General features: G+C 45.0%; 1 protein-coding gene across 1 annotated transcript in view; it reads left to right on the top strand.

The window, feature by feature from the left end:
• Positions 1-3,897, top strand: part of LOC308095666 (uncharacterized protein) — a gene marked incomplete at both ends in the record, with an annotated part of 53,390 nt that extends 49,493 nt beyond the window's left edge. Inside the window, one exon of the mRNA XM_080442710.1 lies at positions 3,752-3,897. Within this exon, the coding sequence (XP_080298836.1) occupies positions 3,752-3,897 (146 nt within the window). The remainder of the gene's footprint in view (positions 1-3,751) is intronic.
• Positions 3,898-23,918: the final 20,021 nt, after the last annotated feature.

The following is a 23,918-nucleotide window of genomic DNA, read 5'->3' as shown; positions in this document are numbered from 1 at the left end:
TAAATAGGCTACGCGTTATCTGTTTCCCGTAGGCCTACGTTGTTGAATGACACTAATCATATCGTCATGATTGACTTTTTTTTAATTTAACCCCCGAGCAATGCGCAGCTGAGTGGAGACGTGCACACTCAGCAGTTTTTTTGCAAAATAAAGGAGTCCTGCGTCCTCCCGTGGTCTGACTGACACTCACGTTCATGAGAGATATAGCATGGGGCTGAAGTCTGAACGTTTATGGTGTGATTGATGATTTGAATGCGTAAACATTAATGGATGAAGGCTGGTGTGTGGTGGGCTGGTTACCTCCGAACTTCCGCTGCGGTCCCGTGGCCAAAACCCACAACGAAGATCACTTGCGCTGGGCAGTGGGCAGACTTCACTCTCCATGAAAATATTCCTCTCACATGTATGCGCTCATATGTCTTAACCCAGAGCCAGTAAAGCACTGTTTAAATGGCTGAATGATTAAGCATTTAACATTAACATTGTAAATATGTTATTGTTTGTAATTACTTACTTACTTACTGTTGTTTGTAATTATTGTTTGTAATTGCTCAATTTTAATTGCTTGTACACTTGGACTTATCCTACCAATTTCATATGACACATCGTCGATGTATGCCTTTACAAAATATGTTTTTTTCACATTTAGTATTAATGCTGTAAATGTTTTGTGTCAATACTCTAATGTTTAGATGCCTGTCAGATGGTCAGACAATGCTACGATGGAACAAACAGGTGTAGCCAAAGTCTACACGTCCTCAGACCAGACGTGAGATCTGAGCGGGCCGTAGTCTACGCTCGAGTCAAAGTCAAGATAGAATGATAATTCCAGACAATTGAGGTGATCTTGGCCTACGCACGTTTTTTGGTCTGCGCAACTTTGATAAATGGGGGCCACTGTGTGTGTCTTCTGTACCAGTTGTGGTTCTCAGTTCTTTTGTCAGCCCTTTGTTGGATATTAAACAATTTGAATTTAACCTTGCATGCCTGCTCGTCCTGCATTTGAGTCCTACTCCAGACTACTATTCCACAATTTCCAAATGCTAGAGTCTTGAACTACACCCGAAAGCCGAGAAAGGAAGCTGGAATCTGTTCGTCATTCCTGTTCACGAAAATATCTTTTAAAATATCTTTAAAAAATATTTTTTATTTTTTATTTTTTATTCCCATTTCTGCTAAGCAGCAAGCTGTATATGTTTTGACTACTTTGATTTACATTAAGAGACATTTAGGCGACTGTAAAGACGAAACGGAAGCGGGGAGGCGGCGTCACATACACTTTACCTCCGGATAATAAAGGACCCAAGGGTCCTTGGGGGTTACCAGGGGTTACCAGGGGTCCCCAGCTAAATGTGTGTAGCGTCACAATCATTTTAACCGCTTTAACCATATTTTATTAACCTTTTAACCAAAATGTTATACATTTTCAGATTGGGGGTCCTTGACATTTGAAAGTTTGAGAACCACTGGTTCAGACTGTATGACGGAAGCATTTGAAAAGTGTGGGAGGCAACAGTCTGGCTCGTGAGACTATACTCGTACCCTGACACTCTTAGCCAGCCGTCCCTCATGTGATGTCCTGTCTCCATGTGTTATCATAGCACTTTGTGGGGTGTCCTGTGTGTGTGTGTGTGTGTGTGTGTGTGTGTGTGTGTGTGTGTGTGTGTGTGTGTGTGTGTGTGTGTGTGTGTGTGTGTGTGTGTGTCGGCACCACCTCTCTGACTGATAGGCAGCAGTCTGCAGCCACCTGCACTCTGTCACACCACTGACACTATCTAGCACTGTAATCCCTCCCACCCACTGCTGACGGTACAACTTGTGGCTGGACACATTAACCCTGGTGTGTCAAGTTTTAGAGAAGTGCATAGATGGAAGATTTTAAGGATAGTATAACTATTATTGTGTATAACTATTATTTGGAGAAAATAAAATGTATATGAATTATATATGGTGTTTTTTTTCTTCTTTAAAACCTTGTAAAGTGAGTTTTCATTGTGATACCGATAAGCAGGAACTTAAAATATACTTGCTACGTTAGTTCCATTGATCCAAGCCGGAACAAAATCAATTGATTGATCATAACATGCTCTGAGAATGCACACTGATATTGTCTCTGGTCTGGTGGAAACCTGTCCAAAACTGTTACTTTTCAGGATTCAAATTCAAAAACAACAAAAGTAGCAGATCTACAGCTACTTTGGATGCTTTTGTGTGACGCTGTAGTATGATCAAGTAGGGCGTTCATTTATCAAAAAAACACAAAAAGTTTGAATATGGAGATAAGAGGTTTCTGCCCCGACAGCAACGAGATATGTGTTACTGCTATGTCACACCTGGGCCTACTGCAGTTGAAACCACTGGTTTGAGCCTCGTTATTTGTTTGTTGAACATAGTGTGTGGCCAGGAAATCTATAATCGTGTCTAATTTTTACCATCTATCACGACTACTTCTGGAACATAGGGACTCTGCAACTCGCTCGCGTCCTGCACAACACATTAACCCATTCAATCCGGGAACGCATCTGTGTCATTTTCCATTTATTTGTCTATTAAAAAAATATACAAGCTCATATCTCACTTGTATCGTAGCTAAGATCTGCTATTTATGTGCAAATCTTTGAATATATATATATTTTTAAAGCGAACATTTGTAACTCAAATATTTACAAAACATTTAGATCCTAACAGTACGTTGCTGTAGCAGTGGTGCTCCAACTTTTCCATATCAAGGACCCCCAAAATATATATATACTGTAATATATGTAATAATATGTATTTGGCCGCGGACCCCCATCTCAGAATATGTTGTTCCAGGGACCCCTAGAATCACAGATCGGAGTTAAAAATGTTCGCTTTAAATAGATATGTATACATTCAAAGATTTGCAAAAATATTCCAAGATTAAAATAAAAAAATAGCCAAAGACATCTTAAAATGACACAGATGCGTTCCTGGTCTTAATGGATTAATCGCACCATCTGTACAATGTAAAATACTGTATCTGTGAGTCTGTCCACTAAACGTACATCCAGAGATGTTGAGTTGTCACGCGAGGTCTGTACAGTATGTACATCTGTACGCTCTGTGTCAAGCGTTAAATTGTTCCAACGCTGAGCTGTCACTGCACTGCGTAGCCAAAGCACATCCCTTGTATTGTATGTAAACCACATGTGGCAATAAATGTGCCTCTGACTCTGATTCAGGTCTATAACGTTGTCGAATGAAGGATTTGTCAAGCTAATGCAGGGTAGATGCAGGGGAAAGGAATAGCTTCGACAGTGGATGTGATAGCTCACAAGGCCTCGCATTTTAGATCGGCTATTTTCACAATCTTTGCCTCTTCGGTAATATTTGACAATTTGGCCAATGTTTGACCATGTTCATAGTAAGGTTTGTTGGTTACTTTTGACGTAGTAATGGTCTTATTATTTTAGAGGTATTAAAAAGTGCTTAAATTGTCATTTTAGAAATGTGAAGATACCCTGTATACACTTATACTGTACAGTTACTAATGTTTTTTTTGTTGCCTAGAATATTATCCCACAAGTTTGTAACCCAATTTTTTTTTAATGTTACACATTAAGCCAATCATCTGGGGACCCCCAAAATGTTTTGGTGACCGCCGTGGGGGTCCCGACCGCAAGTTTGGGAACCACTGCTCTATCCAACAAGGCCACTGAGCTGGTGGGGACGCTAAAAGTAGAACAGACAAAGTTCTCCTAGCTGGACACACTCCGCCTTATCCCTCCAGCCATACTCCACTTGACTCCACTCCAACAGAACTTGACAGTGTCACATGGCTCCTCTTTCCTGCCTTCCGCTGGCACCTGTCACACGTCCTATTCCACTCTTGACGCGTCGTGTCGCGGGGCCCCCCCGGGGGCGCCTTCGGGCTGAAGATAACCTGCCACGCCCAATCCGGGGCTGCCCTCTGCCCTGCCGGATGGAATACCACACCGTTCAGCAGAGGAGAAATGCAAATTTTGTCCTTAGTGTCAAATATAAGTCTAGGAGTGTAAGGGTCCATACACACTTTTGTACACTCCCAGAGTTACAAATGGATAAATTAAAGGGAAAATAAATGTTTGTTGTCTCTCTTTAGCAGAGAAAATACATTTTCAGGTCGGCATACCAATTGTATCCAGTCAGGAAAGAGAACACCACAAAGTTAAAGATTTGTGTCCGTTTTTATATGGGTTCCAGTTGTCTGCATTTTTTTGGTTTGTTTGTTTTTATTTTACTTTTTTGTTTCATCACTTCCAATTTCACTTGTTTATCCTGTATGAGTTATCGCTCCTGATTGTATAACGTTTGTATCCTAACCCAAAACTGTATTTTCTGTTTACTAAAGAGCTGGAGAGATGGGAAGACCCCTCTTTTTGAACAAGCACTCTATAGCAGTGATTGCTATGTGAATATTATAGAGCTATTTAACACATACAAAAATAAAATAAAAAATAACTTGCACCCCCTTTAACTCTGAGAGTTACAACATGGTAAATGAAGAGGATTTTACTATGTGCAATGTGGAGTGTTAATGACACACTGAGAGTGTGAAAATTGACCTGTTATGTTTTACAAGTATTTTATCGGTGCAATAGTAAGTCAGCTTTCATATGTGACTTTGACTCTGCCATATAATAACACACAGCTGGGAGAAATGGAGTGTTATGTTTGCAGGCATTACTCTGCCATATAATAACACACATCTGGGAGCAATGGAGTGTTATGTTTGCAGGCATGTACAGTACTGTCTGTAGTGTATTCCACTTTCAGGAGTTGTTACATTATGTGTTGCGTTTTATTTTCCACAAAGTATTGTAGGAGAAATACACAGTAAATTGCTATTTGTTTAAACGGAACATTGTGCCTTTCTTCAATATTTTCAACAACGCCCAGCAGCAGTGATATATTGTATTCCTACAAGTCCTACAATGCTCACTATGAGACGGTGTCATTGCTGTCTATTCCTCTGCTCCCTGTCTCAGAGGTGGACTGTGGATAGTTTGAAAACGTGCCATGAGATGTTGATATTTTTGTAATTTTTCTTTAATTAGAACAACAAATGGCGTTGGAACAACAGATGTTCAGGAGGCGGGGATACACACCTTTACTCCGCCCCCTTACCAATCTACCTGGCGCTATTTATACACATCAGAACTACCCAGAAACCCCTTACTCGCTTTCGTACTTCGTACTCAAGCTCGTAGCGTTTCTGCATCATGAGTTCACTCGAACTATTCGCGTCCGACGACGACAACATCCGCGGGATCATCCCGAGGAGCCCGACGCCCATCACCAGGGGACGTCAGCCCTCCGTGATCTCACCCAGTCAGCCCACCATCCCGTCCACTCAACCCAGCACTTCCCGCCGTACTAGAAGTAACTTACCTTCTAACCAGTCCCGCCGTTCCATTTCCCCCAGCGCCTCAGTTTCATCAGCCTTTTCCAGGCGATCCAGCTTCTCCCTCCGGTCCACCATCGCTTCACAGCCCGGTCAGTCCACTCCAGCAAGGTCAGGTCGGTCCCGTACATCCACACACCATCGCCCGCAGCCCCGTGAACGGGAGCGGGGCCGACAACCCACAAGAAGCTCAGACCACCAACACCGTCGAGCAGCTCGGAGATCCCCGTCGGCTATTCCAGCTACGCTGCCGAGCCAGCGTCCCAGTATTTCCAACCGCTCGCCTCGCGGTTCTTCCGACCCGAGCACCCATACTCCGCCACCCGACATCAAGGACTGGACCACGGTGGGACTCCAGAAGCAGCTCCGAGCCCGCGGAATCGCCTTCCCCCGTTCCACAAACAAAGCAGGACTCTTCCAGCTGTTCGCTGCAACACCGCTAGCAACAACAGCAACACCGGGGCCTCCGTCGAGCCAGGCGCCGCCCGATGACGTCACGCGCCGCGTATCCCGTTTCAGCGCGGCGATTCCGGATGACGTCACCCACCGCACCGGATGCCTCAGGGCTGGCCAAGCAGCGCCTGCACAGAACACCGCCTCCACAGAACACCGCCTCCACAAGCCAGCCTGCTGCCATATCCTTGATTCCGCTTACTACTACTACCAATACTACTCATTCTTCCAGCACTTTACCTGTCAATGTTAACCCTGTGCCTGCCGCCCACCCATTAATGTCTCTCTTGTCTTTGTTATCATCCCTTGTACAGCAGGCTGCACTTTCACCCCACCCCCCCACCCAACCATCCCTACATCCAACTCAGTTTTCCTCTGCTTCTGCTGCCACTCAAAACCCAAGCGTTGCCGTCGCCACACCTGGCACCAGCGCATCCCAGGCACCGCCTGTTTTCTTCTTCCCTCCCACGTATGCCACCCTGTCAAATCCCGTTGCCACAACCAGCGGTGGCATCGCTTCACTTTCCCCCCCTGTTCTTTCCTGTCCTCCCCTCAATAACCCCTCCCCCCATCCACCCCCCCCCTTTTCTCTCTCCACAGCCCTTCCAGTGGACCCACCGGCCAACGCACTTTCCAGGAACCCAACCAATCCCACCTTCCCTCCGCAACCAGATTCTTCAGGCAACCACGTCGACCTGGCTTCCCTCCTCCACCCCTCCGACAGCAACACCGAGCCACGCTTCCTGGACTGCGGCGGCATCCAAATCCAACTCCGCAACTCCACCCCTACCCGATCCGCTCCACTCACCGTTGCGGAGTTCTGCTTGGCGTTCGGCATTTACCGAGACGTCATCTGCTCCACTTTCCCAGCCCGACGACAGGAGTTGGACGACTACATGGCGGTGGTACTCGATCTAGCAGTCCGTTTTGGAGGAATCCTCTTCCAGGAGTACCACCGCCAGTTCTCCTCCACAGCCGCTGCCAGGCTCCAGCAGTGGAACCTTGGCACTTACTGGGGTCGCCTAGATCTCGAGCTTTATTGCCGGCTTTCCGCAGGCAGGGTGGCAGAAACTTGCTCCCTATGCGGCAACTCCGCCCACCCCGCCAGCTTGTGCGCTTTCGCAGCTCCCAGCCCCACCCCGGCTCCAGCCACTGTGGCCTTCCAGCCCCCAACTCCCCTTCCCTCCCCAGCTTCCCCTTGCCATCCCCCCACCCCCTCACCCATCTACCCAGCCAACAACAGAACCACTGACCGGCGTGGGCGCTCCGTCTTGTTTTGCGGCAAAAGCATGGTCTGTAACAATTTTAACGATCTAGGTTGCTCAGCCAGCTCTTGCAAGCTGCTCCATGTTTGCAGCCACTGCGGCGGAGCCCACGCCCGGGCCTCATGCCCCCAGAACCCCCCCAAACCCCCTAGCCCTAGCTAATCGTCCTCCTCATCCCCCCCCCCCCCCCTCCCTTTTTTCTAGTCCTGCCACACGGTAACAACACCACCACGCTACTCTGCTCCCCAGTCCAGACCAGTTTCGTGTTTTTTTATGGGGCTTACCAAAACAGAGCAGCCATAATTCACTTAGTCTAGTAGTTGCTCTCTTTGTCTCTCTTTGGGGGTAACAGTCCATGCGTGCCGACTACGCTAACAGCCGTCCAAGCCGCCATGCCGACCACGCTAACGACCTCCTCCCCAAGACTCCAGGGTCTGCGACCCTCCCCGGAACCCCTTTCACTTCCCTCCATTACTTTCTATGTATTCAATAAATACCCTAAACTTTCCATAAAGGTGTGTTTCTTTGCCTAGTGAAATGGCGTTGGAACAACAGATGTTCAGGAGGCGGGGATACACACCTTTACTCCGCCCCCTTACCAATCTACCTGGCGCTATTTATACACATCAGAACTACCCAGAAACCCCTTACTCGCTTTCGTACTTCGTACTCAAGCTCGTAGCGTTTCTGCATCCCTCCACCACCCCTTTCACCTCCACAGGTTGTGCTTTCCACCACTCCTTTCTGTTCTCTGTCTCTCTCCGTCTCTCTCCCTCCTTTCTTTTCTTTCCCTTTCTCAGGTTCCTGCTGGGGGTAACAGGCCATGCGTGCCGACCACGCTAACGACCTCCTCCCCAAGACTCCAGGGTCTGCGACCCTCCCCGGAACCCCTTTCACTTCCCTCCATTACTTTCTATGTATTCAATAAATACCCTAAACTTTCCATAAAGGTGTGTTTCTTTGCCTAGTGAATATCTCAACATGCTAACTTTCCAGGAAGAGGTAGTGTGTGGTATCTATTAGCTTGTAAACCCCACTGATTAATGTCATTGGTCGGCAGTTTTCGGAACTGTCCACAGCCCAACAATGAGACACAGAGCGAGTACTGTAGACATAAATGATGCCATCTTATAATGAGCATTATAGTGAGGACCAATTAAGATAAGGTTGAAAATGTGTGAAGTGTTCCTTTAAGCAAAGTGATCCATTTTAATGGACGCCATTAAGTCCCGACATCCCTCCTTAACAATTTATAACCCACATCATTTTCCCAGAAGGACAATGATCAAGGGTTTCACCAGTTGAATGATTTTTAAAAGGTACCTTTCCCATTAATTCCGGAAGCAACTGTCATGGTGGCTGTCAGTTTACAGAGGTAAACAAAAACAATAATTATGGACCTGACAAAATTATAAAAATGATTATTTCACAATAATAATAAACTTTTCTTATTTTTTCTTATTTGTGGCTGTTACTTTTGTTCTACACCTTTTTTTTTAAAAAGCTCTATGGATTATCCATTTTCCTTTTATTATTTACCTGCATAATTGTTTTTTTTTATCAATGTAAATAAAATGATTAATACAATGATTAATACAAAAATTTATGAATGAATACAAATAATAAATAAATAAATACAAGATCTTGGGGGAAAAAAGGGGGAAAAATTAATAGTTTTGAAACATTTGAAACACGCAAGCGAGTACACCTACATTTGGGTCCTTGACCTGAAAAAAGTTTGTGAAGAACCCACTGCATTAGCAGCTTCTATGTGCGTCAGTGTGTGTTAAGGTGATGATGTGCTAATCTGTGCAGCTGTGCGCTATGTACGCTCTTCATTAGCTGCTGCTGCACACTGTCATGTCTGTCTGGCTGACTGTCAGCTGCTTGGAATGAACTGTGCTGGGTTTGTTTATTAGTTCACTCTTCATCGCTGCCTTCATCTCCACACTGACACGTTTGCAGTCCATATCTTCCCCATGTGTGCATGTAGAGCGTGCTTCTTTTGCACTGCCTCCACTAAACACATCAGGCTGGCCTGTTTTCTTCTCACAGTCCATAATCGTTGCTGTCGGGCAGAAACCTCTTATCTCCATATTTTAATTTTTTTTTGTAAATTAATGCCCTACTTGGTCAAACTACAGCGTCACAAAAAAGTATCAAAAGTAGCAGATATACAAGTGACGAGTTTCGAGCTTGTATATCTGCTAGTTTTGCTATTTTTGAATTTGAATCCTGAAAAGTGACTAGTAAGTTTTGGACATATGAGGTTTCCACCTGACAGAGACGATACTGTATACAGAAGATGCTATTTGGAACAAATTCCACTCTTGGCCCAAGAAGGCAAAGGCAAGGCAAGTTTATTTGTATAGCACATTTGTATAGCACATTTTCATTTTTTTCACTTTACACAAAACATTAAGTCAAAGGAAACACATTATAACAGAACATTAGAATACAATAAAAACAAAAGGAGAAAAAAAACAACAACTGACAACTACAAATGCAATATACAGTGCAGAAGAATAAAATAAAATACAAAATCTCAATGAAAGGCAGTGGCAAATAGTAAGGTGTTTTTGCTGTGAACTAAGAGTGGCAGCAGAACTGCAGTTTTCTGGTAGTTTGTTCCAGATATGTGGTGCATACTGTAAACACTCAACACTGCTTCTCCACATTTAGTTTATGATATCGCACAACATAATGAATTGAATAAAGAAACAAATAAAGGTTTATTTTAACCAATTTTGAATGGTCTGATTATGTTAACTGCTTTTGACATTTGTAAACCCTTTTAGTTTTTAACCTTCTGATTGATTATATGTTTTAACTCTGAGATTCCCTGTGAATGAAACGTGCAATACAAATACAATGTATTATTATTATTAGTAGTAGTAGTATGTTAATACATTAAACTAGTGGGCTACATCTGCAGGGATTGGAGGTGGTCTTCCTACCCTTCCATTGAGATAGTTAAACCCTGAACTAAATTGAAATAGAAAGAAAACAAAAATGTGAATAAATGAAACAAACTACATCAATAACACTGCACAAACCTGTAAACTAGTGATGAGCGGGCCGACCCGTAACCCGCGGGTCCCGCGGGTCAACTCGTAGTCGAGTCAGGATTTCAGAGGCAATTATGCGGGCTGCGGGTGAGCGGGTCAGCCGCTCTCAGACGCAAAAAAAATAATAAATCGCATGCTCTTGTTTTGTCTTTATTCCTAATAAGAATAAGAATAATAACAATAAAACAGTTTGAATACACTTGGGGTGTATACTTGAAGATTATTTTCTAACCTTCATGATTTTACAGAATTATAGGTAAGACCCGCGGGGCTCAACCCGCCCCTCGACCCATAGGGGGGGGGGGGTGGGGCGGGGCGGGTCGGGTCATGAAAAAACCCGACCCGCACATCACTACTGTAAACTAACAATGTTAATAAATACATTTTCTGTGCCGTACTATATATCTATATTTGTTCTATTTAACCTGTTTTCTATCTCTTTCCCGTTGCTCTCTCTCTACAGCTTTTACACAAACTGTGATGTGACAAATAAAACTGACTCTCTGAGTTTACGTAAACTATAACACTGTGGATCTCACAGTGAGATGTCAGGTCCTTGTTGTCGGTTCATTGGCTCTGCTGTCCTCTTATGGTGGTGGTGGCCTCTGTCACCAGCCTGGGTGTCCTGTTATGGTGGTGGTGGTGGCCTCTGTCACCAGCCTGGGTATCCAGGGACGAGAGGCTGGGGTCACACACACACACATGGCAGTGCCAGTTAAGGGTGACAGCCACGGAGGACGGCAGCAGACAGCACAGCGCCAGGGGGGCTATTTATACAGCCTGTGGGCCAGCATGGGTGAAGTGGTGATTGAGTGGAGGGTGTATGAGGGGTGTGAGAAACTGCGTGTGTGTGTGTGTGTGTGTGTGTTCAAGAACATGCGTGTGTAGTGTTTTTGCACTGCAGGCGCATGCATGTGTGCATGAGTCTACGCGTGCATGGGTCTGTTCGTCCGTACACGAATTTGCTCGTGTCTGTGCGTGCTTGCTCATGTGCGCGTGTCTGTGCTTGTGTGCATGTGTCTGTGCGTGCATGTGTGTGTGCATGTGTGAATGTGATTGCATGTATGAGTGTGTCTATATTCTTGCATCCATGCAGGCATGAGTCTGTGCGCGCGCGCGTGTGTGTGTGTGTGTGTGTAAAGAACAAACAGGGCCTGAGGCAGGGTCTGCTAAATGAAAAAAAGTTTTGCAGCGGTTGTGTGGAAGCGCCCGCGGGGCAGAGCTCTGATGCCTCATGCACACAAGGACAAAGACAGTCCACACACACATGACTGGCATGTATCCAAAAACACTTCCCATCATCCCTCCTGCACACAAGAGCAACTGCATGAAAGCCCTCTTCAGACTGGCAGCCCAAACCTGATTTGTGGCCTATTCAGTGTGGAAGTTGTTTTTATGCAGTCTGAACAGCCAAAAAAAAAGAGAAGATAAAAACACAAGTGCCTTGCTCAGACTGCATAACAATTTACAATTTATAATTTAGGTATTTAGCAGACGCTCATAAATCCAGAGTGATTTACAGTAAGCAAGGTAAACACAAGGTAATACATCGACTGCATAGAGATAGTAATCTAGGATCATAGGTAAACCAAGAACCTAAAAAGTCTAAACATTATAATATCAAAACATAATAATAATCTGTACAAACTATATTGCCAGGTCAACACATGAACCTGGATCTGTCAATAACATGCTACCTATAAAATGTTTAACCATTGCATAAACCTGCAAGGTCGTCAATTGGCTAGGGCAAGTGCAATACCAATATGACTCCAATCTGGATAGGAAATCATGGATGTCAGCTGGATTTGGGCTGCCATTCTGTAACAGGTGAGCAGAGTGTTCTCAAAGTGGGGTCTGGGGACCTCCAGGGGTCCTTGAGGGGGTTCCAGGGGGTCCCCAGCTAAATGATAGGTAACTGCGGGAGCGTACAAAATACATTCTGTCTGTAAGAGGGTCTGGTTGGTATATTTGTGTGTTTGCATGTTTTGTCTGGGGCTTTTAGGCTTCAGGCAGGACAAACCCAATTGGGGACGAGTCGGACGCACGGCACGATTTGCAAGCACCTGGATTCAAACCCAGGTCTCCCACGACACCGGACTCTAAGGGAGAACTTAGGCTTGTGGGCATCAGGCCCACAAGCCTATTTGAAATCTGAGAGCGTATAAATGTAGTAATCAGTGGATTCATTTGGAAGAATACTGTACGCAGGATGGAAAAACAGGGGTAATCGCCCGGGGTCCCCTGGAGGAGAGTATACAGAAGAACCATCAGTCCAGTGTTCTCTTTCTCCTTGCGTCTCCAGCCTCTTACGTTCTGGAAAAAGTGGTGGTCATCGAAAGCACTCCCCAGAACCTACTGACATCATAATGTCGTCTCTTTCAGGCAGAAACCTCTTATCTCCATATTTTAGCTTTCAGCGTTTTTTCATGAATGAACGCCCTAAATTGATCACACTACAGTGTCACACAAAAGCATCAAAAATAGCAGATCTACAAGCGACGCGTTTCGAGCTTGTGAATCTGTTACTTTTGATATTTTAGAATTTGGATCCTGAAAAAGTTAAATTTTTCTGAGTTTTGGACATATGAGGTTTCCACCCGAGAGAGAGAGAGAGACAGAGAGAGAGAGAGAGAACTAAAACCACTTTCCTCGCTCCGGACGGTCTCTTTAGAATCAATCACGCTCCACAAATCACGCCCACGTCGCGTTTTCCCGTCAGCCCCGGGGACACGGCTATTTGGACGTCCTCTCGTGCCAAACCGCCCATATATAACACCGCAGACTGGCTTCTGTGCACGGGGCAGGGCAGGAGGGACAGCGGACGGACGGACGGGCGGACAGAAGCTATAAGTGGTCTAGCAGAGCAAGGCGGAACAAAGGAGCAGTGTGCAGGATGTGGCTTCATGGTCTGCACCCTGCAACTTTACTGCAGATAGCTGGAGAGAGAGAGAGAGAGAGAGAGAGAGAGAGAGAGAGAGAGAGAGAGAGAGAGAGAGAGAGAGAGAGAGACAGAGAGTAAGAGAGGACAGAGAGAGTGGTGCTCAAAGTGGGGTCCAGGGACCCCCAGGGCTCCTTGGAGGGGTTCCAGGGGGTCCCCAGCAAAATGTGTTACCGTGGCTATTTAAAAAATGTAAATAGCCACCTGTACAAAAGATGTACAAGCTCACAGCACGTGCACTTCGTGCCGCACTGCGAGCTTGTACATCTGCTATTTTTGAACATTTTGCGAAAAATACATTTTGAAGAACTTTGCTTTTTTTATTTTGCACAAATCTTCTGTTCTGGGGGCCCCTGGCATAAAGCATTTTCAGATGGGGGTCCGGGGCCAAATACATATCAATTTGGGTGTCCTTGACACGAAAAGGTTTGAGAAAAACAAAACACTAAGATTTGTATTTCTTTAAAATCTTGAAATGTGAGTTTTGATACAGATGAATGATAAATTAAAGCATGCCATTGTTAGTAGTCCCACTGATTCAAACCGTAACACAATCGATTGATCATTAAAATAAACATGCTGTGAGTGTTAAAACGCACGTGGGCCCACCCATCTGGCCACTTAACGTGTTCATGATGACATTCGGACTGCCTATACAAGTGTGTGTGTGTGTGTGTGTGTGTGTGTGTGTGTGTGTGTGTGTGTGTGTGTGTGTGTGTGTGTGTGTGTGTGTGTGTGTGTGTGTGTGTGTGTGTGTGTGTGTGTGTGTGTGTGCAGTGCAGGCTTAACGGAAGGGCTTTAGGTGCTGAAGGACAGGGCACCAACCATCGAGGGATGCTACCTGCCAATCTACCTGCTCAATCAACCTGATTTGGGCGCACCTGCGCTGGCCAGCTGGGAGCCCACACTATGAAGAAAAGCAGTCTCTGCCTCAGTATTCACTGGCTCTCCACGTTGACTAGATGGGTGCTCAGGCGGTAAGTGATAACCTCCACTTATTCTCCCTTCATATTCTTGGTGTTTAAAATGACGTACTAATGTAGCCTTTTCTGTTATAGACAACAAACAGTAGGACCCTTCTGGAGTCTGAGGAAAAATTACATGGACTGAAACGCATGACAATGTGCATGGACTGAAACGATTGGAAATGTGCATGGCCACAATACAAACCCCGATTGGGAAGAACCTACGATTGTTTTACCTTTATTTACATACCTCATGGAGCCCTCATCCATTACCTCTGTGCCATTATTCTAAATATATACCCATATAAGGCTTTCGACATACTGTCTCTGAGTGTTGGTCTGGTTCAGTCTTCACAACGGACATAAGAGGTTTCTGCCCGACAGCGACGTAGAACAGCCACGGAAAGACCACAAATCCGTCACATCATCTGGCACATTAGCACGTCAACACGCTGCAGTCAAAACACACATCACACTATCACTACCAGTTCCTCTGAGGTGATGTAACACACACACACACACACACACACACACACACACACACACACACACACACACACACACACTCACGCCCCCCCAGGCCGGCCTCTCATTAACACCTCGGCAGGACATCTGGTTTTGCTCTGACATCACTGATGGGTTTGACCTTTTGGAGGCTAGGGGTTGCAGGAGGGTCGCGTGGCGGGCCCTTCCCCAAACATCACACACCCCTCACCCTTTGCTCTTAGTCACGCCTCTCAGAGGACGGGACCCATGCCAACCAGTGGTGGACAAAGTAAATACTCAAAAGCTTGATCTTGTACATCTGACTTGTCACTACATCTGAAATAGGGTCTTAAGTGGTTAATTCATGATGTATGTTTTGTACGTTTGGGTCCTAAGAGTCCCTTCCTAGAAATGTCATCAGCTTACAAAAAAACTAAAGACAAACATACACAGTAGGCTACTCAAGTAAATGTACTTAGTTACTGTCCACCACGGCACAACGCTAGAGTACTACACAAATGCATGTCACTTATTCCCGTGATTCTCAACCTATTACATTTCAAGGACCCCCAGTTTGATATGCATTAGGCCACCGATACCCGATTGGGATGTTTTTTGTAAATCTCTGGAATCGACACAATAGTAACAAGCTCAGTGTTTTTTTTTAACTCTGAATGTACAAAATGGACCTTTACAGGATCATGAGAGAGAGAGAGAGAGAGAGAGAGAGAGAGAGAGAGAGAGAGAGAGAGAGAGAGAGAGAGAGAGAGAGAGATCATGTTGACTTGAAGCAGGGCTAAATGACCGTGCAAATAGAAAGTTGACGATGAGCTTGCACAGTAAAATATGGGGTATAAAAACGCCTCATGCATGTAAACACATCAACTGGAATATAATATTCCCATCCGGTCTGATCGGAAGGAATGTTCACTCTGGTTGAGAGGGGTTGGTATAAACCTTTTGATATTCAGATCAACAGGAAAATATCAGCATGTAAACACTTATTATATAGCGTGTAAGCAATTAAGTTGGCATCTCTGATCATAGCTATTTAATTCAGAATGAAGAAATATTGTCGTTGTAAACACGGTCATGAAGTCCCATTGTGTGGCCTACAGACAGTTCCAGTCCAGTATCCAGTGAAGTGGACCATTGTGGCAGCTTCTCCCCTCCAGCCGTATCGCCTCTAATCGTCCCTGTCAGAGGCTCCCAGAGGTGGATGTAATGTGTCTTGTTCCCTGATAAAGCTCCATGCACTCTGGTGGTGGGCTCACAGAACTATAGGCCTACAGCCTGAACATCTGTGGAGCTACTCTCTAAGCATCCTAACGTTTCACTCTCCCCTCCCTGGCTGGAAGCAAAACACCAGGAAACATATTGAGAAGGAATTAAGGGCAGATTTTGAGGCGGGCTGGATTCAGCGTGTCGCCAGATTCTGCGAGAGAAACGAGCGGTCAGGTCTACAAGAAACAAGCCCAACAGAAGCGACCATAGGCTACATGAGCACGTACGCACAGATATTTGAAAAAAGCGGATTTTAGGAGTGTTTAGGGTTGAATAAATAATCCATTGTTAACCTCCATTACCAAGCCCTGAGAAGTGTGAATGACACATCATTTGAAAGCTTACATTCTGTACTTTCATAATCTGTAAAAAAGACGAAAAATTACCTTGGCCCCCTTGTGTCTCAAACCATTGTATTCGGTCACAAATAAGCAGTTACACTTAGAAACAAGCCTACCTCCCAAAAAAACAAAACAAAATCCTGCAACCACCGGTTAAAAATAACAATACAACGACTTTAAATTGAAAGAAAACTGCCGAAAGTCGCTCGTAATAAGCGGACATGGCAACAACTGGCCGTATTGTTAAGCCCTCCTGCCAGTGACATGTCTGTTTCACTCAACGTCAAACAGACGGCCTGACCTGGCAAGCGCTTTGAGAACCTGGCAGCCCCCCTGCCAGGATCTGTGAATTACTGCAACTGACCTGGAGTGTTCATGTGTACAGTGTGTGTGTGTGTGTGTGTGTGTGTGTGTGTGTGTGTGTGTGTGTGTGTGTGTGTGTGTGTGTGTGTGTGTGTGTGTGTGTGTGTGTGTGTGTGTGTGTGTGTGTGTGTGTGTGTGTGTGTGTGTGTGTGTGTGTGTATGCGTGTGTGTGTGTGTGTGTGTGTGTGTGTATGCGTGTGTGTGTGTGTGTGTGTGTGCGTGCGTGTGCGCGCGCTCGTGTGTCTGTGGGTCTGTGTGTCTGTGCGCACGCACTAATATAACAACCTATTTCAAGCAGGTGTCATGTCTGATTTTCATACCACACAGAAACGAAAACGAATCCGACAATTTTCTCTAAATCCACTCAGACCACAACGGCATGCTTTGGATAATGCACACAGCACAAAATCTGCGCACACCGTCTAACTTACATAAATGTATTTATTACAATGTTTCGGTGCTGGACCTATGATCAGGCAAATCATTTGCCAAGATGAAATTTTAGCACGCAAGCCAAGCATTATAACCATAACAATAATTATATCATTCACCACTGTGGTCGTTATAGCTGTGGTGAGGACTCTGCCCTGCACTTGAGTTATAGAAGGATTTTTTAAAACGATATAGTTATTATAGCGTTGCTGTCGGGCAGAACCCTCCTATCTCCATATTCTAACTTTTTATGTTTTTTCCCCCGTTAATTTCCCCGTTAATTAACGCCCTACTTGATCATACTACAGCGTCACACAAAAATATCGAAAGTAGCAGATCTGCAAGCTCAAAACGTGGCACGAAGCGCCGTGTTTTGAGCTTGTAGATCTGCTACTTTTGCTGTTTTTGAATTTGAATCCTGAAAAAGTAACAGTTTTGGACATAGTACGAGGTTTCCACCCGACAGAGATGTTATAGTGGTTGGTGTGGATGGCCTATAGACACAGACCGTGTGGAGGATTTTTTTTGCTCAATTTTTTTTACTGATTCTTCAAGTGCACAAGTGGTGAACACACTTCACTTCATCTTTTCCTGAGACAGGAAAAATATTTGAACAAAATCTTACCTTGCTACCTTTTCCCCCATCTCTTTACTCTTACTTGTATCTGTGTTTATGCTTACTGCCGTGTATGTGTATGTGTGTATGTGTGTATGTGTGTGTGTGTGTGCGTGCGTGCGTTGTGTGGGTTACATGCTGCTTTGACTACTGCATGTATAGATATAATCTATCTATACAATAACTGTTTGCAAAAATACCCTTACCTTATGCATCCAACTTTAAACCACTTAAACCCTCTACTCTTAGTATAGTAAAACAGACCTTAGTTACAACTGTACATGGGCCGCTTTTTTTTACATCTACATAACAAAAAATCAATCTATGCGTTGCGAGCTTGTAGATTTGATATTTTTGGCGAATGTTCCCCCCAGAATGCTGAGTTTATAAACTTGCAGAGTTTACCATTTAAACCATATATAGCCTACTTTGTAACTGATGAATTTTAGAAGATGTTTTAATTATTTTTGCATGAAGATTGCAGGAATTGTTTGTCTTTGTCTTTTTTTTCTTTGCCGATAATGAGATTCCCAAAACAGGGCCCAATAGGTTGAAAGTAGTTAAATTAGCACTCAATATTTTACTCTGCAAGCTTGTGCTGGACTTTTTACATTTGCACAGACATTTAGCCCTTGCACAAGTGACTGTACAAGGGCAAGCACTCACACACACACACTCACCCTCTCTCTCTCTCTCTCTCTCTCTCTCTCTCTCTCTCTCTCTCTCTCTCTCTCTCTCTCTCTCTCTCTCTCTGCACACCACAACAGGCAGGGCAGATGGCAGCACCATGGGCGCGCCGTGCCAGGAGAGGCATGTGAATTAAAGGTTATACCCAGCAGGTTTGAAGCCCTGCCAGCCTCGGCGCGCTGTGGCAGAGGGGGTGGGGGTTGTAGGGGGGGTAGCCCACCTGCTTCCCAGGCTCGGGGACATCTGGCTGGGGGGTTTTGCGGAATGAGGAGAGCACTCCGCCACACAGCCACCAACCACCGCCACACCGCCACCGCCAACCAACTACCGGCAGCGTGCCGAGAGGAGAAGCCGTCATCTTGTTCGCCACTTTTTCTTTTTTTTTTTACCAGCAGAGTCAATGAACAAACGAATGAACAGGCTCGTCTGGCTTGCCTTGGTGTGTGTGCGTGTGTGTGGTCTGTGTGTGTGTGTGTGTGTGTGTGTGGTGTGTGTGTGTGTGTGTGTGTGTGTGTTGTGAGCGTGTTGGAGGAGAATTTTGGCGTGAGTGCGAGGGAGGGAACTTGTAGTGCCGGGGTTATACATGCAGCATTTGCAGGGTGACCCTGGGTGCGTCTGTGTGTGTGTGTGTGTGTGTGTGTGTGTGTGTGTGTGTGTGTGTGTGTGTGTGTGTGTGTGGTGTGTGTGTGTGTGTGTGTGTGTGTGTGTGTGTGTGTGTGTGTGTAGTGTGTGTGTGTGTGTGTGTGTGTGTGTGTGTGTGTGTGTGTGTGTGCGTGCGTATGTGCGTGCGTGCGTGCGTGTGAGGTTACATGCTGCTTTGCTCCTGAATGTATAGATATAATCTATCTATACAATAACTGTTGAGCTCTTCTCTCTGTCGCATTGTGACCATAAAAACCCTTGAAATTTGACACAACCCTTCCTCTAACTTGTGCCAAATACAATAAAAGAAATAAAAAATAGACAAATTTATAAATGTAAAATATAGAAGACCTAAAGTCTGGCCTGGCCGCATCTGCACTTGGACTGACCAGGTTAAGCATAATGTATGAAAGTGTATATATAGGCAAATATATTGGTATGTAAGTATGTAGCCTACAACCTATCACCAGTGGTCATGTACGCCATTATTCAATCTAATATCAGTGCTTATCACAAGTCAGTAAACTTCCCTATCCGCGTTTTGCCACGGCAGATGCTCATCAAATGCAGGGCCTCTCATTCAAGTCAAAGGAAACCCTTCTCCGGCTTTGATTATTTTTACAATGTCCCCCCCCCCCCCCCCACACCTTTTCATCCGTAAGCTAGTGGAAACATTTATTGACTGGCGGTGCACTCCATCACGGCACGGATGCGGAGAGGAAAGGGCGCCGCGTGCCGGTGTTTACGCCGTACGGTCCACAACAGATGCCATTAATAATCCTAGACATACTGCAAAACAGCTGATGCTTAAAACCCCTTAATATAGTCAACAAACATGGTGCCACTAACCCTGGAGGTGAGTGTTAGAGAGGGAAGTACCGGGGCGGGGGGGAAGGACAGTGATTGAAGAAGTACTCGCATGTTTTGCTTTAAGTAAAAGTATCAATACCACAATGTAAAAACACTCTGTTACAAGTAACAGTTCGGTATTCAAAATGTATTTGAGTAAAAGTACAAAAGTATTGGCATCAAAGTATACTTAAAGTACCGAAAGTAAAAGTACTAATTATGCAGAAATGTCCCATTTCAAGTTTTCAAAATAGTTAGAAAATAGTTTCGATCTACAAGCTCTACAAGCTATTTTCAAATGGCTGAAGTATATAGCTGAAGTCGTTATGTTTTGTTTTGTATTAATAATCAAAATATGCAAAGTAACTAGTAACTAAAAGTGTTCTAATTAATTGTAGTGGCGTAAAAAGTACAATATTTGCCTCTGAGAATGTAGTGGAGAAGAAGTAAAAGTAAGTGAACATTGGAAATACCCAAGTTAAAACATACCTCAACATTTTACAGTACTTGAGTAAATGTGCTTAGTTACTTTCCACCACCGGGGATGGGGATCTGGTTGTGATTTATACGAGGGAAAAAACAAACATATTACAATGTCGGGAAATACTGCCGGACTGAATTAGCTGATGCTATCGGTTTGAGGGGAGCGCTGAGAAACAAATTGAAAGTGTCTTATCTCTGTTGAACGTGGGAGGTAAATCTCGCGGAATTGTTTTTTGACCTAAGTCGGGCCCGTTGTGATTTTTCCGCCGTCTGGTTATTCAGGGGCGTTTTCAAATGATGTGTGAGTTTCGTTCTGCAAGGTTTGTCGGGCGGCAAATATACTGTATGCAGTATTATCCTCAGTGTAAATGTATGCATACATGAAAAACAGAAGTTCTTAAAGGAGTAGTTCACCCAAAAAAAAAATGTTTTCTATCGATTAGTCACCCCATGGAGGAGAGATGCCTATGTAGGAAAGATGTCCCATGGAGGAAGATGCCTACGTATCCGGTAGGAGACACAAAGTAGACTCTTTGAGTATCCTATTGGAAATACACCCGGGTCATCAAATTATTGGCTTAGGAATGCAAAATCTCTCTCAAATGAATTCAAGGCTTCATGGGGTGTGTAATTGATTTTTAAAAAGTTTTTTTTTGGGTGAACTACTCCTTTAAGAGTTGGCAACCATGTCTTTCCTATTTTGACTTCGAATTCCTCAAAGGTTAAACTGACTGTTTCTTAATTATTAATTTGAGTTATTGTACATTGGTTATTGAAGAAGTTTTTTAGATCTGTTTTTAATACCCCATGGGCACCATGTGTGTTATGTGGTTTGTGTAGATGTGTGTAAATAAGGGTGGGTTTGTGTGGGGAGGGTGGGAGAGGGTCTATATAGGATGAATGGTGTATTTTCCCAAAAATGGGGGAAAAAACTATAACAAAATGTTGCACTCTCACGCTGCGACACTTTGTGAGCTTGACGATCGACTATTTTCAGCGAAAGCTTTCCCCTCAATAACAGAAACAGAATAGACACTGTATAGAGCCCTGAGGCACTCCGGTTCAACCATAAAGGTAAAGTGGTCACAACAGGCTATATTGTGATGTTGTGACCAGGTTGCTGTTCCAGGAGTCATCATTATAATAGCCGTGTCACAACAATACGTTTAGGGCAAAAGCCTGGTGGCACGTGGCCATTTGGAGCGTATATGCAAATCCACGTCTGGGTCTGACGTGACAGTTTGAAGTTCACTTCCATCTCGTCTCTCCTCTCCTCCTCATCACTCCAGAGGAGAGAGAGAGAGAGAGGAGAGAGAGAGAGAGAGAGAGGGAGAGGGAGAGGGAGAGAGAGAGAGAGAGAGAGAGAGAGAGAGAGAGAGAGAGAGAGAGAGAGAGAGAGAGAGAGAGAGAGAGAGAGAGAGGGGGGGGAGTGAGAAGCGAGGGAGTTTAATTTGGAGAATTAAATAAATAAAGATGAAGACAGCAGAGAGAATCAGAGTGTGTGAGGGGGTAGTCAGAGAAGAGAAGAGAGAGAGAGAGAGAGAGAGGAGAGAGAGAGAGAGAGAGAGAGAGAGAGAGAGAGAGAGAGAGAGAGAGAGAGAGACTGTGTGCGTGTGTGCGTGTGTGTGTGTGTTGTGTGTGTGTGTGTGTGTGTGTGTGTGTGTGTGTGTGTGTGTGTGTGTGTGTGTGTGTGTGCTGTGCGTGCGTGGTGTGTGTGGTGTGTGTGTGTGTGTGTGTGTGTGTGTGTGTGTGTGTGTGTGTGTGTGTGTGTGTTGTGTGTGTGTGTGTGTGTGTTGAAGCGTGGAGGACAAGATAGATGGCGAGCAGCAAACAGGGAAGAGAGAGAGAGCCAGATATAATGAATAGAATAGAAAGAGCCAGATATAGAAAATAGAGAAATGAAACAAAATGAAATGGAGAGAATTGTGGAGTGGAAGAGAGAGAGAGAGAGAGAGAGAGGAGGGGGGGCAGTGGAGAGGAGAGGAGAGGAGGGAAGGGAGGGGAGAGGGAGACAGGAGGAGGGAGGAGAGGAGAGGACGAGAGGAGAGAAAGGGGAGATGAGAGGAGAGGAGAGGGAGCAGAGGAGAGGAGAGAGGAGAGGAGAGGAGAGGAGAGGAGAGGAGAGGAGAGGAGAGGAGAGGAGAGGAGAGGAGAGGAGACAGAGGAGGAGAGGAGATGGAGAGGAGAGGAGAGGAGAGGAGAGGAGAGGAGAGGAGAGGAGAGGAGAGGAGGGAGCAGAGGGTGGAGTAGAGGAGACAGGAGAGGAGGAGAGGAGAGGAGGAGGTGTGTGCTGTGTGGTGCGTGGCAGAGTCTCATCATTCTGCTAATTATGATCAGACTGTTCCCCTGCAGGCAGGCCAGCGCTGCAAATGGAGCCTCTTTGTTCTCCCTCAACCCAACGCAAGAGATGAGCGTAGACGTACCACACACACACACACACACACACACACACACACACACACACACACACACACACACACACACACACACACACACACACACACACACACACACACACACACACACACACACCACACACACACACACATATCTCACAGGCTGGCTCATACACTATCTCATCCGCACAAACAACCCATTACAGTTTGTCTAACAGACACACACACACACACACACACACACACACACACACACACACACACACATGCACACGCGTGCACTCATTAACACTAGAATATATACATAATATACATTTGTGCTCACACCCACGTACTGTACATGCATTTGTGTGTACAGAGGTGACAACGCACACACAGGCACGCATGTGTGCACGCACACAAGCACTGCACGTTGGATCCCCCGTTTCAATTAAAATGCAAACAAAGAGGATCGGTATGACTATTGCGGCATCATTTGTATCAATAGAGTGCCGACCCGGTGAACTGAATCATCTGTCTTCATTACCGAAGCACGCTAGGCTTCCTATGGAAATGCACCACCTGTCTGCCTCCCTATACCTATACAGTATACACTACACTCCACTGCACACACAGCCACGTTATACTGCCTCAAGTCCTCCATCTCACCGTCTGCATCGGAAATATCGCTGTTGTCGGGCAGAAACCTCTTATCTCCAAATGTTTTATTTTTGGTGTTTTTTCGCGAATTAAAGCCCTACTTGATCATACTACAGCGTCCCGCGAAAGCGTCAAAAGTAGCAGATCTTCAAGCTCGCGGCGCGTTTCGAGCTTGTAGATCTGCTACTTTTGATACTTTCGAATTTAAATCCTGAAAAGTAAACCGTTTTGGACATATGAGGTTTCCACCCGACAGAGACTATATTAAAAGGATAGTTCACCCCCCAATTATTTTTTTTCTCCTATCGATTAGTCACCCCATGGAGACTTGAATTCATGGATATTCTTTAGTTTTTGTCGCATTCCTAAGCCAATAATTTGATGACCGGTATGCAGCGGTTCTGGTAGGAGACACCATTTGGACAGAAGAGCTGCTTAATTGCCGACATCGATGTTGAGAAAATTGTCAAGTAATGAACGATATATCAATCTGGCCTTTATATCATCTGGCTCTGTTTGCAATCCTGTGAACCAATGGGTCTCAAAGTGGGGTTACAGGAGGTCCCCAGCTAAATTATTGATTGTTAGTTTCGTTCCCTACCTA

Source organism: Gymnoscopelus braueri, assembly GCF_963280865.1.
Source record: "Gymnoscopelus braueri genome assembly, chromosome: 11".
Classification (NCBI taxonomy): domain Eukaryota; kingdom Metazoa; phylum Chordata; class Actinopteri; order Myctophiformes; family Myctophidae; genus Gymnoscopelus; species Gymnoscopelus braueri.
This window is presented reverse-complemented; position numbering and strand designations above follow the sequence as displayed.